Below are 15,666 nucleotides of genomic sequence, written 5' to 3'. Positions count from 1 at the left end.
TTTCCATTTTCTCACTTTTCTTCCCCACCCTTCCTCTTAGCGATGGAACTGGGGTAAGGTTGCAAATGGGGGTAGCTATATATATTCATAAAGTCATTTCTTTAGCATTTTTTTTCAGCCTCGTATACGTAGCGTCTCAATTCAGTCTACATTTTGGCGTTGATTCGCAAACATGCATTGAAAATCAATTGAATTTTATCGCGATGTGCTTCAAATTCAATCCTAAAACTGCCTCCCGACTGTATATATAATAAAATTTAGAACGATGGCTTTTGTTTGCTACGCATAAGACTTTTTTTTTGACATCACATTTGAAAGATGATACCTACATAAAGAAGAAAAGCTCTCGGATTGAGCATAAAATCTCTTTTTTTTAGCCTTCAGGGCAAATAAATTTAATAAAATATGCAAAAGCATATAAATGATGCATTGATGGATTTTAATGATCTCTTTAATTATTATCAAGATCATTTGCAAAGAACACGGGAGTAAATGAAAAGAATTTTAGAAAAAACAGACTTTGTCTTGCATTTTTTCTTATCCGATTTTTTTGTTCTTATTTATTACATAATCTAATCACATACTTTTTTTCTTCGAATCTGCAAAATGTTTATATTTACAATCCGTCCAATTTGTCGGCTAGTCTTGTACTAAAAGAGAAAGAGAGTCAATTAAAAAGATGGACAGTGATGTAAATAAGCAAAAAAGAATTTTAAATTTTTTTTACCCTCCTGATTTTCTTCCTATCGCATCTTTCGAGGAGAATTGGTCAGGAAGGTCAAAGTAAATCACGTTTTTTCCTCCTTCTTTAGTTTATCACATCGACTCGTCCAATTCGTCTCCGCCAGATCGTGAAACATTCCCAAGAGGAATGACTCCCTATGATAGTACTCATTCCACATGGAGGAGCAATTTAATCGATATCACAGACTTCTCTTCCACCGTACTATCTCCTCATCTCTCAGTGGCACACATCGATTTTCATCCTATCGAAATTTTCAATTGGCACAACCCCAGCGAGTACAAGATAGACATCGTCTTTCGCTATATTCCGAATGGGAAAATAAATTCTTAACTCGAACTTGCGAATTTGAAAGGAAAAACGTGTCACACCCCCCCGTTGGTTGCCTTCCACATCCTCACACAATCTGCACACACGAGATTTCGTCGCATCTGTCGTGTCGCAAATAGTGGCCCCATTTAGATCCATTCGCAAGTGGAATAGTGTTGTGTGCTTCCACTTGTGAAGGAAATTCATCTCACAGTTTCTCCGTCTTCGCGGTTGCTTTTGATAAGGAGGCTATACCATGCCTGTGTTTGGGTGTCCAATTTTATGTTTCAATGTTTTGATTTTCTAAATTTTTCATAAGCATCGTTGGTGAAAGAAAATTCACTTTTGGAAAATCTTCTTCATTTTCGACATTCTAATGGGTTTTGGAAAATCATGTTAATACTTAATGTTAACGCTTTGATCTAACACTCAAAGGAATTTTCTACAATTGCTATAAATTGCGAAATTTTGGAAAATTCGTATCATTCTCAGCACTTTTCTGGGAAATGATCAAAATTTTCTTGATTCTTTGATGATTCATTATTATAATTTAAATTAATGTTGTTTTCATGCAAGAGTCTTTTAAAAATGAAATGAAGAATTGTAAAAAATAAAATTCACAAGAAAAATTTCAAACATCTTGACCTCCTCACTCTATGTACTTTGTACGATATGAGCAAAAAAGGTTCATCTCGTCTTATTTGGAATATATATGCTTGAGTTGATGAATGTGTAATAGCGGCGTCTCATTGGATGTGCATTTGTGGCATATCTTATCATGCGAATGATTAGAAGTCCCAACTGAATCCGGAACAGGCAAATGGGTGTGTGCGTGCTTGGATTGAAAAAAAAAAAGAATCATTTGGAAGATGATAAAAGACGCCCCAAGAGGTCAGTCAGCCATAACAATCTCATTTTAATTAAACTTGAGTAAAAATTAGATATCTTCATTCATTTTCCAATAACATACATAAACCACAAACATTCCCTCGCGGATGATTGTGCCGGAGATCCCGCCCGAAATTGTCGAGCAATTTCAGTTTCACGAGATCACAGCCCCAGTGTGGAGTGGTGCGGAATTTTTGCTTTTCACTCCGTGTGACCAACAATAAATCACGTTTTCAGGGTGACTCTCTTCGCATATATAGATCTAAAAAAAAGTGCAAATAAGGTGGCTTTTGTGTAAAACAGGGAGTGCAGAAAAGGACGTGCCAAGGGGTGAAGTGTTGGGGTTAAAATTATCACAAATGACCGGAAACGGAGTGGCTGGGGGACCTTCCTCCCCGTCGGAATCATCCACCTCAAATAGAATGTGCAATTTTCCATATAGCACCGTATTCGGTACGTTTTTCCTCGCATCGTAGCTCACACAATCCCAACTGCCGCTGGCACGTGAGATCTCTGCAATGGATAAAAGCGAATTTATTCATCTTTCTGCAACCGATTCGCTTTTGCATTCCATTCTATGTTTTTTTTTCTTTCTCTCTCTCCACAGTGGCATCCCTTGGATACTTTATCATTGGAAATTCGATTGCATGGTCGAGTCACGCCATATTTTTCCTTTTGATGGTAATTCCTCCACCATTCTTCATTCTATCTGTGTGTAATCTATATAAAATGATCTTTTGAAATGGGGGTTAAAAGAACGGTGGTTACCACCAACGTGGTTTTGTGTATTGAATTAGAATGTTCTGAGACATTAATGGAAAAAACGAATTTAATTTAAATTACTTTTCATTTGACAAATTAGTTATTCAAAGAAAGGTTTTTTCTACTGAATAAATTATTGCAATTTTACTAATTTTATTTAGAAATACAATATAGTAGTTTCCGCATCGTAAGTTTTTCCCTTACTCCGAACCTCAGTGTATTTTCAAATATTATTTCACGGTCATCTCGTATTGTTGACGTGACCTATAAGATTAAAAATTAAAAGCTTCCTCTGGAAAAAAAAATATGCTTAGTCACAATATTTTTAATCAAGACTAAATATAAAGTGTATACGTACTCACATGAGTTTATATACACTAAACAAAATATTACGGTAGGTCGTTACATAATTTAATTTACTATAGAGGTTCAGCAGAGAAAAGTTTTTCTTTTCATTTTTATTTGCGAAGCACAAGGAAGGAATACAAACTAACTTGAAAAACCCCCATGGGTGGGTGAAACTTATGCTGATTAGTTTAATCCACCCACTCTATATAGGATTTTCTCCCTTTTGTGCGAAGTCACTGCGCATTGGTCTTGTTCTCCATTTTAAATGAAATGAATTTTTGCAGGAAGATCCGGACGTGAAGTTCTTCTATGTAATCGCTTCGCTGTCCTTTGTGGCTACGTTAATCCCACTTGTGGTCTACAAAATGCTAAATGCAGTCAGTCTCAAGTCCTTCCTCATTCTAGCCGCCTTCTTTGCCACCCTCTCGTGGGTTGTGCCATTTGTGGGGTGAGTTTAGGGTTGAAATAAAATCGATAATAAACTATGCATGAAATATCGCTGCAATGGGTTATAGTTGCTGAAGGGAATATTGAATAAGCTTTTTTTTATGCAGAGAGCAGCATAATTTGCTTGTTTAAAAAAAAAGCTCCTCGTTGACGCGAGGATGTTGAAGTAGAAATAAAAGAATTTATTTAAATATTTGCAGATGTTCTGTTCGTATTCACAGAATATGATTAATTGGATGTGAATGGATTTTTTCTCATATATAGGGACTCAATAGGAATTCCTCCACTCTATGGTGCTATTGGTGGACGTCTAATGGGTGGTGTAGCGGTGGGTGTTTTTCATTTCCTTGTCCCCATCTACCTGGAAGATCTCATGGCCAGTGGTTCATGCAAGGACACGCGTCTTCTCATCGATAATGTTCTCTGCACTCAATTTGCCATGGGTGTCCTCACACAGTATGGAGCCGGTGAGTGGGTCAAGTATCTTCGTGACGATGAGATACGATGGTATGGGTGGGTGGATGGTGTTTAGTAACATTGTGAAATTCACCAAACAAGCTTAGGCAACAGAAATTCTCAATGCTCCACATTTCCAGACAATTCATCCATATAGATACACCATCATCCCCTCGGCTTTCCTTTTCCACCCTCCCACGCAGCTTCCATTACATTGAATCCTTGTTGACCCAAACATATAAAGCGGAATGACGCTGCATTCCTAAAAGGATATACCTCTACCACCCCCAAGCACGCTACAGCAGGAAGCTACACATATTGCTGACAGATGAAAAATAAAAAAAAAACTTCAGCATCAGAGCGGGTTGTGTGTCCCCCCATTTAAGGGATTTACAATTGAAAGAATTTTTCGCTTTCTCGTCATTCCGAGAATCTAATCGGCTGGGGATTAGCTATACAACAGGGTACTGCGGAATGTCATTGATTTCATTTTCTCTATCTGCGCGTGCAAAACAAAATGGAATAATTAATGATTTATATCCATGCTGTGGTATGCTTCATCTTTTCTCAGAGAGTTGGTTATGCTTTTTGTACATAATTCGTATAAATCTGAGAAAATCCAACACACCCCCCTCATTGTGCGCGCATACTTTCTCACCCCCCTCGCATATTCGTTATGTATTACTTTCATTCCAGCAGGATATCTCCACAGTCGTACTGTAATCGCCCTGCTATCTCTCATTCCGGCACTCCTCATCACCATTGGGCTATTTTTCATTCCTCAATCGCCGAGGTATTTGTGCAACGTGGGACGAAATGGGGCAGCAAGGGACATACTCAGGCAATTCCGGGGGATGCTGAGATATAGCGAAGATACCAAACAGATTGACGCCGATATTGATTTCTGGTCCAGCAAGCAGGATCAAATTGCCTTTGGGACCATTTTTGAGAATGTCAACAGTATAAAATTGCTCTTTCCAACACTTGGGCTCATTTTTTGGGAGCAGATGATTGGAATTGTCGTCATTTTCTTCTACTTGATTCCATGCCTTCATCATTTGTGTGAGTTTTTTTTTGTTATTCCTTTCTTTTTTTGTTTTCTGATTTTTATTTGATTGGATTGTGACCAAAAAATTAAAGATGATTTATTGGTTAATCTATTGATTTTAAATGATTTTTGAAAAGATGAATGAAATTATTAAGTGAATTTTCTTAGATTATATTAAGAAAGTCAATCATAACGCGTCCAGTTATAAGAGTTGGTGTCCCACAACGTGTAGAAGTCTGTTTATGCGTTGTAATGCGATTTGTGAGCAGAATTAGTAGGAAAAGTTGATTTTTTTGTGTGAAATTCAGTAATTTTATGGATAAAAATGGTCATATCTCTGGTTCTATAGGACCTACAGATATTAGTTGGTATACCACAATCGTGGCATACCAAGTATTGTAATCGTCGGAAAAACCGACCACCTCGGATCGGGCTCAAACTTGGTATGAGCACGTTTTGGACATCCCACATTACGAAAATGGTGGTGGAAAATTTTTGATCCGGCCGGCCGGCCTGCCGGCCGGTGCGCCATACTTTGCCTTATAAGTCGAGAACGGTAAAAGATAGAAACTTCCGGTTTGAAGTTTTCTATAGAAATGTGGGTGTAAATTTTCTTTTTTTCGCATTTTCGAAATCCAAGATGGCCGCCATCCGCCATTTTGGAATATTGTCAACCACTTCCCTTATAGTTAGAGGTCTGAAATTTTAGTATGTTGTAGGGCTCAGTGAGACGTTTTCATCAACAATTCATACTTGACAATCGGTCAAGCCGTTTAGCAAATATGGCGGTCTAAAGCAAAAAGTGTTTTTTCGATATAACTTGAGAACGGCTTGACCGATTTTGATCATCTTGGTATCAAATTAAAGGTTTTAAGAAGCTCTACAACTATCTAGAACATTCCAAGTTCCAAAAATGGCCGCAAGAGGCGCTAAATACAAAAACAAAAATTGCCTAACTTTAAGGGGCAATATCTTCGAACCCCGATCATAGATTTCTTTTAAATTTTGATATGTTGTAGCCTGACTTAATATCTGTCACCAGTCCGAAAATGAAGAAAATCTATGTCGCCGTTTAGAAGATATGACCATTTGAAAAATTCTTGTATTTAAAAAGTTTTAAGAGTCATATTTCTTGAACGGCTTGTCCGATTTTGCTCAACTTGGTATCAAATTAAAGGTTTTGCAAAACTCTACAACTTTCTAAAACATCAGAAACCTCTAGAACCATTCCTTCAGGACGAAAAATGCGAAATACTCTTTTTGTGAAACAAAAATACGCCATTTTGTGTTCTGGAGGTGACCTTGAAATGTACAGTCATACCCCGCATAATCAAGTCGAGGTTATACTCTTCTTACGCATTAAAATTAATGGGTGAGAAGAGTATAACCTCGACTTGATTATGCGGGGTATGACTGTATCGAAGTATATGTCATATTATAGCTTATTTCAATAGCTTTCCATAACTGGTCACGAAATTTTTGTAGGTCTAATAGAACTTAGGATATGACCTTTTTTATGCATCAAATTGCCAAATTTCACAAAAGATCGGCTTTGCCTACTAATACTACTCAAAAATTAAATTACAACGCATAGACTGACCCATCCGCGTTGTGGTATACCAACTCTAATAACTGGACGCGTTATGATTGACTTTCTTGACTATTTTTGGAAAGGTCTTGAAACAAGCTATAATTTGATATATATCTCAATGACTTTCAAGGTCACCTCTAGAACACAAAATGGCGGCTTTTTGTTTTACTAAAACAGTTTTTGGCGTTTTTTGTCTCGAAGAAGTGGTTCTAGTGGGTTCTGATGTTCTAGAAAGTTGTAGAGAATTGCAAAACCTTTAATTTGATACTAAGATGAGCAAAATCGGTCAAGCAGTTCAGGAGATATAGCTCTTAGAACTTTTCAAATGCAAGAATTTTTCAAATTGCCATATCTTCTAAACGGCGACATAGATTTTCTTCATTTTCGGACTGGTGAAAGATATTGAGTCAGGCTACAACATATCAAAATTTAAAAGATTTGCCTAATGGGGATTCGGAGATATTGCCCCTTAAAGTTAGGCAATTTTTGTTTTTGAATTTAGCGCCTCTTGCGGATGTTTTTGAAACTTGGAATGTTCTAGACAGTTGTAAGGCTTCGCAATACCTTTCATTTGATACCAAGATGGTCAAAATCGGTCAAGTCGTTCTCGAGATATATTGAAAAAACACTTTTTGCTTTAGGCCGCCATATTTGCTAAACCGCTTGACCGAAAACGTCTCACTGAGCTCTACAACATACTAAAATTTCAGACCTCTAGCTATAAGGGAAGTGGTTGACAGTAGTTCAAAATGGCGGACGACGGCCATCTTGGATTTCGAAAATGCGAAAAAATGAAATTTTACACCCACATTTCTATAGAAAACTTCAAACCGGAAGTCTCTATCTGTTACCGTTCTCGAGCTATAAGGCAAAGTTTGGGCGACCGGCCGGCCGGATCAAAAATTTTCCACCACCATTTTTGGAATGTGGGATGTCTAAAACGTGCTCATACCAAGTTTGAGCCCGATCTGAGGTGGTCGGTTTTTCCGACGATTACAATACTTGGTGTTGGCCACGAAGTGGAACACCAACTAAATCTCTTTAAAGAATTTATTGAGAAGATTTCTATATTTAAAATTGAAAAAAATTTTGCTGACAAAAATTTATAAAGAGGTTTCCTTATTCTAGCGACGTTTTGATATTTTTTGCCTTATCCAAGCTCTGTTAATTTTTTTTAAAAGATCGTTATAAATTATTTTGAAATGCCTTTTTTTAGAATTTTGGGAATTAATCAATTCAAATAACTCCAAAGTATAGCCTTAATTTGAGTCTTGTAATACTTACCTTCCAGATGATGGAGATACCGGAATTGTGGAAACTCTCCTTGTAGCATCGGGTTTCATTGTTGGAACAATTTTAGGAGCATTCACGCGCTTTCGAATTAACCCCAAATACTTGCTTGTTTCATGTGGAATTATAATGGGAATCCTGCTGATTATCATTGGGAACAATGATCTCCTGCAGAGAAGTACAAATCGTGCAAAAAGGAACTTTGGCTACATCCCAGCGGTTTGTTTTGCAATTTTTCTCCTCTTCTATGCTTTTGGCTATCGACGAAGTGTCTCAGTCTACCAACATCATCTCATTGAGCGCAAAAAGCTCCTTCTTTGGCGTTCTCTCAGTGTTACCATTGCCTGGGCAACGGTTACCTTTATCGCATGGATTTTTGCCTACGGTTGGCCGGTTGTTGGACTTGGATGGATTCTCATCTTTATCGGCTGCATAAGTCTCCTGGCAGTGGTATTTATTGTGGCATGTGTTCCGTCTTCCATTGAACGTGACCTATCCCATTCAGCAGATCAAGTGGAATCAATAGACAACATTCCTGGTGATAGCATGTTGTAGGGGCCAGTGATGTGTGTAAGGTTAAAGTGAAAAGGCATTTAAGTAAATTAAGGCGACTTTAATATTCAAATACTCAACATCGAATATTAACAGTTTGCTGAACAAAAGTTTCACATTGTCTCAATGATGACAGTGGATGCTCTCAAAGAGAATACACTTATTAGAGGTTTTTGATCAAAAATTACATCATAGCTTTTGGAATGAAGATTAAGCTACCACGTAGACAGAGTTTTTTTTTTTTAATATGAAAGATGCAAAATCACTTTTTGCTTCAAATTATCATCAACTTATCCACTTTTACTTAAGGCATAGATCATTTTTTACCCATTTTTTCAAGTTAATTCAACAAAGATAGCTAAATGAATATTTTCAATCACTTTGAACAATTTTTTTAAAACTTTTAGCAGCCTATATTATGTAATATTTACTTAAGTTTTTCATTTATTTACCTTTTAGTTTTTTTTTAATATATGTATGTATTTTAGGTATCTTGACTTTTCTTTTCATAGTATGTACATAATATTTCTTTTGAAATCCTAAAAATATAATTTTAGTTTACTAAACATTACTTGTCTGCCATATTTTCTTTTCTAAATCTTATGTACTTCAATTTACAAACACTATATATCTTACTATTATATTTTTTTATTATATTTTTTTTTACAAGTGTTTTAATGTAAATTTGAAATTAGCCTTAAAATCTCTCTTTATATAAACCACATGGATTTTTTGTATTTCCCTCAAAATATGAAACACTTTTAAATAATACCTATAAGTTTTTCTTTTATATATATATTTTTTATAGTAGGTAATAGTAGGTAGTTTTCCATGATTCTCATCATCTAATGTTTCAAATATTTTATAAAAGAAAATTGTAAAAATATGATATTTTTTTAATAAAAATTTTTGAAAAAAAAAATATTGGAGTTGTACGATATGTCTAAGTTAGAGAAAGCTCAAAAGCTTAGAGCTTTTGTTTTATAGTATCCCCGAGGGGTTTTTTCGTGGAAAGGATTGATTATTAAAAGTGTAATACCTGCCATTGATTTATTTGGAAAATTTTTTTTGGTACTCTTGGGATCCATAACTTACCTGGAAACACAACTGATATGAAGGTTTTCAGTTAGCTGCTTCAATACTTTTTAGCTGTGATTCTTTTTTTATCATAAACTTAAAGCTCTGTAAAATGCATTTAATGAAAAAAAACAAATGCTCTTATTTAAAAAGAATTTATCATTTAAAAAATATTTAGTGGAACCCTGTTTTTTTTAATGGTTACTAAATGATGAGAATATGGAACTTCCTGTGCTCATTTTTCTCTTCTCTCAGCAAGTCTCTTGTAGTGTGCTTTCACGGGGATGATTCCTTCGAAGATGCTTGCAATGTGTGTGCGTCTAGCAGAAGAGGAACAGCCGACTTCTCGGTATAATCCCCGTATGGGGGCTTAATCAGAGATTCTGCGTCATTTGCTGCCCTGGTGCTGGGGAAGTCGTGGTCGGTGTCCCGGGATTGTACCCGTATGTGGGAGTCTCCATCACGAGTGGGTGGCAGATCTCATACACAGCATTCTTGCTCAGTGAGTGCCGTCCACCACCGGGACTGGATGTGGAGCTGACACTGGGAGCGAGGGAGCGTCACCGGCTGTCGGAGAGCTCCACAATGGGATCACTGTCATCACAAATGCTCTGTGCATTGGCGCTCGGAGAAATGCTGGGTGTACGCACTTTAACTTGCGACATATCTGAACCACGGCGACTGTGTGTTGTATTGGGTCCAGGTCCAGCACAGAAGCAGCGGCATATGATGCGCTTAAAGGCGAAGCGGAAGTCCTTGGAGAAGAGGGCATAGATCATGGGGTTTACGGCGGAATTGCAATAGCCCAGCCAGAAGATCACAGAGAAGAGCACCGGATGGATGCATTCGGCACAGAAGGCGCGAATAACGTAGACAGTGAAGAAGGGTAGCCAACAAAGAATGAAAAGTCCCACAATAATGGCGAGTGTTTTGGCGGCTTTCGTCTCCATCCGAAAGCGCTTCACTTGTGCCTTTATATTCCTCTTCCCCATCTTCCTACTCGTTCGGGGGGAATTAAACTTCCCCGCTTCCTTCTCCATATCCGGCATGGACTTCACTACCTGCAGAAAACCATCCTTACCTCCACGGAAAATTCTCGATGAATTCTTCTCCTTGCCATTGGAACTATAGTGGACGGCATAGAGAGCATTGGGATTGGCATTTGTGGGACTAGCGAGATTCTCAGAGCTGGGATAGCTCACGGAAATTTTAATCTTCTCGTGCTTATTCTTTGTGGAAAATCTCGAATGCCGATCGGGTGAAGCACTAATGTTTGTGGATGTACTGTGGGTACTTCCATTGCTGTGTGGCGATTCATGAAGATTTGAATGCCCTCGTCCTCTATGGATTCTCAGCGTTAGACGCTGCTCATCAAAGCGATTACCAATACCCTTGGAACCTGTTGGAGAGTAGCAGATGAGAAAATCATTAAATTTCCCTTCGTTATTTGATTAAAAAAACTCTTTTCATTGCAGCGTGTGTGTTTTCCCTCTCAAAAAGCTATTTATTCGCTCTTTGTGCTTTGGAGATTTTTCTCAAAGCTCAAAGCATCATTGAGATATTCTACTACCCACCTACGTATGAAAAAAATACATTAAAAAAATGCAGATTGAATAAATTGGCAGGGAAATTCTCTTGAGAACTTTGAGGAAATATATTTGCCTCGAATATTCATTTAACCATCACGGGGAGTACAAAGAAGTCTCAAGAGTGTACACGGAAAGTCAATCATAACGCGTCCAGTTATAAGAGTTGGTGTCCCACAACGTGTAGAAGTTTGTTTATGCGTTGTAATACTATCTGTGAGCAATATTAGTAGGCAAAATTTTTTTTTGTGAAATTCAGCAATTTGATGCATAAAAATGGTCATATATCTAGTTCTATAATACCTACAGAAATTTCGTGATTAGTTTTGGAAAGGTCTTGAAATAAGCTATAATTTGACATATATCTCAATGATTTTCAAGGCCATCTCTAGAACACAAAGTGGCGGATTTTTGTTTCACAAAAAGAGTTTTTCGCATTTTTCGTTCTGAAGGAATAGTTCTAGAGGTTTCTGATGTTCTAGAAAGTTGTAGATAATTGCAAAACCTTTAATTTGATACCAAATTGAGCAAAATCGGACAGACCGTTCAAGAGATATGACTCTTAGAACTTTTCAAATTCAAGAATTTTTCAAATGGCCATATCTTCTAAACGGCGACATAGATTTTTTTCATTTTCGGACTGGTGACAGATATTGAGTCAGGCTACAACATATCTAAATTTAAAGAAAATCTATAACAGATGTTCGGAGATATAGCCCCTTAAAGTTAGGCAATTTTTGTTTTTGATTTTAGCGCTTCTTGCGGCAATTTTTGGAACTTGAAATGTTTTAGATAGTTGTAGGGCTTCTTGAAACCTTTCATTTGATACCAAGATCGTCAAAATCGGTTAAGCCGTTCTCAAGTTATATTGAAAAAACACTTTTTGCTTTAGGTCGCCATATTTGCTAAACGGCTTGACCGATTTTCAAGTATGAGTTATCGATGAAAACGTCTTACTGAGCACTACAACATACTAAAATTTCAGACCACTAGCTATAAGGGAACTGATTGACGGTGTTTCAAAATGGCGGACGTCGGCCATTTTGAATTCTAAAAATGTAAAAAAATGAAATTTTACACCCACATTTCTATAGAAAACTTCAAACCCGAAGTCTCTATTTGTTACCGTTCTCGAGATATAAGGCAAAGTTTGGACCACCGGCCGGAAGGCCGGCCGGATCAAAAATTTTCCACCACCATTTTCGAAATGTGGGATGTCTAAAACGTGCTCATACCAAGTTTGAGCCCGATCTGAGGTGGTCGGTTTTTCCGACGATTACAATACTTGGTGTTGGCCACGAAGTGGAACACCAACTAATAAATACGTTTGCATAAATATGTAAAACATTAATGAAAATCAGCAAAATATTTCCTTTTGAACATTGGAAGAGCTTTTGTTGAAAACCTTCCTGTATTTGACTAATATTATTATGTTGGGTGGAAAATCTTATAAAGAAATGCAATCAATATGAAGTTTTGCAATAAAGTTCATGTTTTATTAACAAATGGTTTCATAGTAAGTTCCATATACTTTGTGAAACTTTGGAATTGCAGCCTGACAATAAATAAATGAATAAGAAAATATAAAATATACCAAACTTGTTCAGTTTTATATTCAATTTAAAGTTTCAGAGAAGTTATGGGTGGTTCTGCATTTTGTAAGATATCTTTGTCTATGAGATAGGCAAAATAGGTCAATATTATTTATAGAATATTATTTAAATAAAAAAGGTAGAGCTTTTATGAAATTTCTATTCAAAAAGTGCTTTAAAAAAATTAGGCAGTAGCGGTAGTGCAAAGCGCTCGTAAAAGCTCTCATTTAGATTAATTTAATGTTATTTTCTTTAAGGAAATTTTGAGTAATTTTAGCTATTTATTTTACAAAGAAGCATAATATTTTAAATAGTGTTGGTATGATGGTTAAAATTGACATGGATTCATGTCATTTACTTCAGCATGGCCATGGGAGTTTTCTTTATTTTTTTTTGCAACTTTTCCACCAAAAGGAAGATGTCGGAAAAATTCCCCAGACAACAATTTATCAATCTGACATAACAATTGACTGCGTCTGTCGCTGAAAGCAGAGCATCTGCGAAAGGAGTCATGTGAACTGACAGGCTGTTATTTGCCATCATCATTATCTGTGGCCTCTCTGTCTGAAGTGGGATGTTTGTGGATGACCAAGGACAATAATCCGCAGAGACTTACGTGCCAAAGTGCCACTGTGTACCACCCCCACGCCTTAGCTTACAAATTTGTGTAGCAATTCCAAAAGTGGAATTCCTGAGGAGCGTATCGTTTTGTTTATTGATTGTCCTATCGATGACCTGGGCTATGGGATAACTCAGGAAATAGAAACCAAGAACGGAGTGGATTCACGAACGAGTGCCATTAATTACTCCCACCTCTTTTCATCTGTGTAGTATATGCCACTTGATCCCGAGATATTTAGTGAGAGAATCTTCACCATTTTGGAGCCTCTTCTCACACTCATATATAGTTGACCTTTTGCTATATAGAATCACTCGTTCATACATAGTACACATGAGTGCAGGAAAATAGTGAGAAAAGCATTTCTCACGTTCAAGAGGCCACTCCCCGTGACAGATCCTTTTTCCCATCCATCGAACACTATTTACTCTTCGTAACTGTGTGGCACATTGATTTAATTCACACACCCACTCCGCCTCAGATCTCTTATATTGAATTTACACACCAAACACACAGAGAAAACAAACACGTCGTAATTACCATCTGGGTAGACATTGGTGTTACTGGATGATGGACAGAAATTGGAATGTAATGACACAAAATAGCATTTCGGGTGGGGACTGAAGTTCACCAGCAGAGTGCCATACAAGTCCAACATTGCCCGAGGGATGCGTCTCTACGGTCTCCAAGTTATTCACTCATTCAAATTACGTCATAAACCTACTTCTCTAAATCAACATTTTGGGAGTAGACTTCCTGTATACTAGCTTCAGGGAAAAGTTGTCGAATACATCAAGCATAAATTGCATGGCGAAAACCTGCTATTGTGTTGCACCAACAAAGAATTTACATATATACTTTGACTATCTAAGAAGCTTTCAATGTACCTACATAGAATGTAGATAAAGAATATTTATGAGCTTTTGGTATTCTTCAAGTTGATCTAATTTATTCAATGAGGTTGTCCTTGATGATTTAGTTGTTTTGAAAGATCTTAATTGAGGATAATGTACAAATTTTTATCTTGTGTCATTTATTTTAATTACAGGAGATATCTTCCGCCACAAAGAATCACGAATTTTATTTTAAATGATTTTAATCTTTGCGAAGTATTTCAAAATTTTCTAAAAAAAAATAATTCTCAACTTATATTCTCGAAAGGTTCGCACAAGTCGTTCTAAAAGTCTTCCTTTAATCGATTTCATTTGAATTTAATATGGACAAATCTGGGATAAAGCTCACAAGAACGTGAGAAAATAAAATATAAGTATAACTTTCCACAGAATCGAAGCTCATTTAAAGAGATTTTTAGGTTTTGATGTATTTCTAATTTAATTTTCAGCTTTCAATTATTCCGAATATTTTTGCTGAAGGAAGTAGGTTTTATAGAATACGAGAATAGAATCCTAATGAAAAAAGTAGAAAATAAGAAATTTTCAAAGTTTTCCTTTATTTTTTTTGAGAAAATTTTCCCTTTGCATCAAAACATTTATTTAGTTCTTTTGCAAATAAATAAAATGAATGCAAAAATATTCTCTTTCCCTTATTTACCTACTCTTTTCCATACAAAGGTACATATTGACACACTACCTACAGAAGGAAAAGTTAAACTTTATTTGTGAAGTGCTTGGAGATGCCCCGGCATGGACCTCAAATTGAATTTCCGTGACGTGGGAAAAACCTGAAATTGAGTCAATCGTCGCATGACGAGAGCCAGTTTCCCCGTGACTTTTGCATTCTGGTCGTGTGTCTGGGCGATGGGTATAAAACCCAGGGGAAGCTCTCTGGAAATCACAGTCGAATCTTGTGCTTTCAAGTAAGTCAACTAAGAAAAAACAACAACACCCAACATCAACCATGAAGGCTATCGTAAGTTGAGAGAGTGAAGAAAGAGAAAAGTTTCGATCTTAAGTGGTTGAAATTGTTTTACTTTCTCATTTCAGTTCTTCTTCGTTCTCTGCCTCTTCGCCGTCGCCATGGCTGCTCCTGAGCCCGCCATTGGTACCTACCGCGTCATTGGCACCCCTCTTCCATATGTGGGAACACCCCTGACCTACAAGACCCTCTACCCAGGCCACATTGGATACCGCACCTATGGCAGCTATTTCCCATACACCACTGGACTCTACTACTAATTTTGACTTACTCTGGCTCAGGACTTTAATCAACAATCAACTCAAAATTTATTCTGGATTAACCGAAAAAAACACTACAATGAACATCTTTTAGCGTTTTGGTAGAATAAACTTTTAAGTCATCAAAAAATTATTTTTTTTCATTTTGATTTTCTGGGAAAAGGGTTGAACGATAAATAGAATTCTCCATAAACATCGAAGATTTGCAGGAAAACAACTCAAAC

At 36.8% G+C, this 15,666-nt stretch overlaps 2 protein-coding genes across 8 annotated transcripts in view; one reads left to right on the top strand and one right to left on the bottom strand.

The window, feature by feature from the left end:
• The first annotated feature begins 2,035 nt into the window (after positions 1 to 2,035).
• LOC129786317 (facilitated trehalose transporter Tret1-like) lies at positions 2,036 to 9,355 on the top strand. 4 transcript variants are annotated; one of them, XM_055821245.1, is made up of 6 exons: positions 2,036 to 2,392; positions 2,547 to 2,620; positions 3,334 to 3,497; positions 3,761 to 3,963; positions 4,652 to 5,014; positions 7,883 to 9,355. In XM_055821245.1, the coding sequence occupies exons 1-6, from the start codon at positions 2,299 to 2,301 to the stop codon at positions 8,434 to 8,436; spliced, it is 1,452 nt and encodes a 483-aa protein (XP_055677220.1). In that variant the 5' UTR covers positions 2,036 to 2,298; the 3' UTR covers positions 8,437 to 9,355. The 4 variants fall into 4 exon arrangements, with proteins under 4 accessions (XP_055677220.1, XP_055677219.1, XP_055677218.1 ...); XM_055821244.1 differs by having other exon boundaries at positions 4,649 to 5,014; XM_055821243.1 differs by having other exon boundaries at positions 2,547 to 2,650.
• A 294-nt stretch (positions 9,356 to 9,649) lies between these two features.
• The window catches only part of LOC129786315 (octopamine receptor Oamb), a 97,082-nt gene continuing 91,065 nt past the window's right edge, over positions 9,650 to 15,666 (bottom strand). For all 4 annotated transcript variants that reach the window (XM_055821239.1, XM_055821238.1, XM_055821236.1 and 1 more), the window contains exon 6: positions 9,650 to 10,909. In XM_055821239.1, the coding sequence (XP_055677214.1) occupies positions 10,071 to 10,909 (839 nt within the window). In that variant the 3' untranslated portion in view covers positions 9,650 to 10,070. The remainder of the gene's footprint in view (positions 10,910 to 15,666) is intronic.

This window comes from Lutzomyia longipalpis, chromosome 1 (genome assembly GCF_024334085.1).
Source record: "Lutzomyia longipalpis isolate SR_M1_2022 chromosome 1, ASM2433408v1".
Lineage (NCBI taxonomy): Eukaryota > Metazoa > Arthropoda > Insecta > Diptera > Psychodidae > Lutzomyia > Lutzomyia longipalpis.
The sequence above is the reverse complement of the archived record's forward strand: the minus strand, read 5'-3'. Positions and strand labels throughout refer to the sequence as shown.

What these genes read in the sequence shown, in the direction of transcription:
- LOC129786317 (XM_055821242.1), top strand. Translation starts at nt 2,299, where the DNA reads ATGACCGGAAACGGAGTGGCTGGGGGACCTTCCTCCCCGTCGGAATCA. An exon ending in CACCATTCTTCATTCTATCT is followed by an intron (nt 2,651 to 3,333) that starts GTGTGTAATCTA and finishes GAATTTTTGCAG; the next exon opens with GAAGATCCGGACGTGAAGTT. An exon ending in CCTCACACAGTATGGAGCCG is followed by an intron (nt 3,964 to 4,648) that starts GTGAGTGGGTCA and finishes CTTTCATTCCAG; the next exon opens with CAGGATATCTCCACAGTCGT.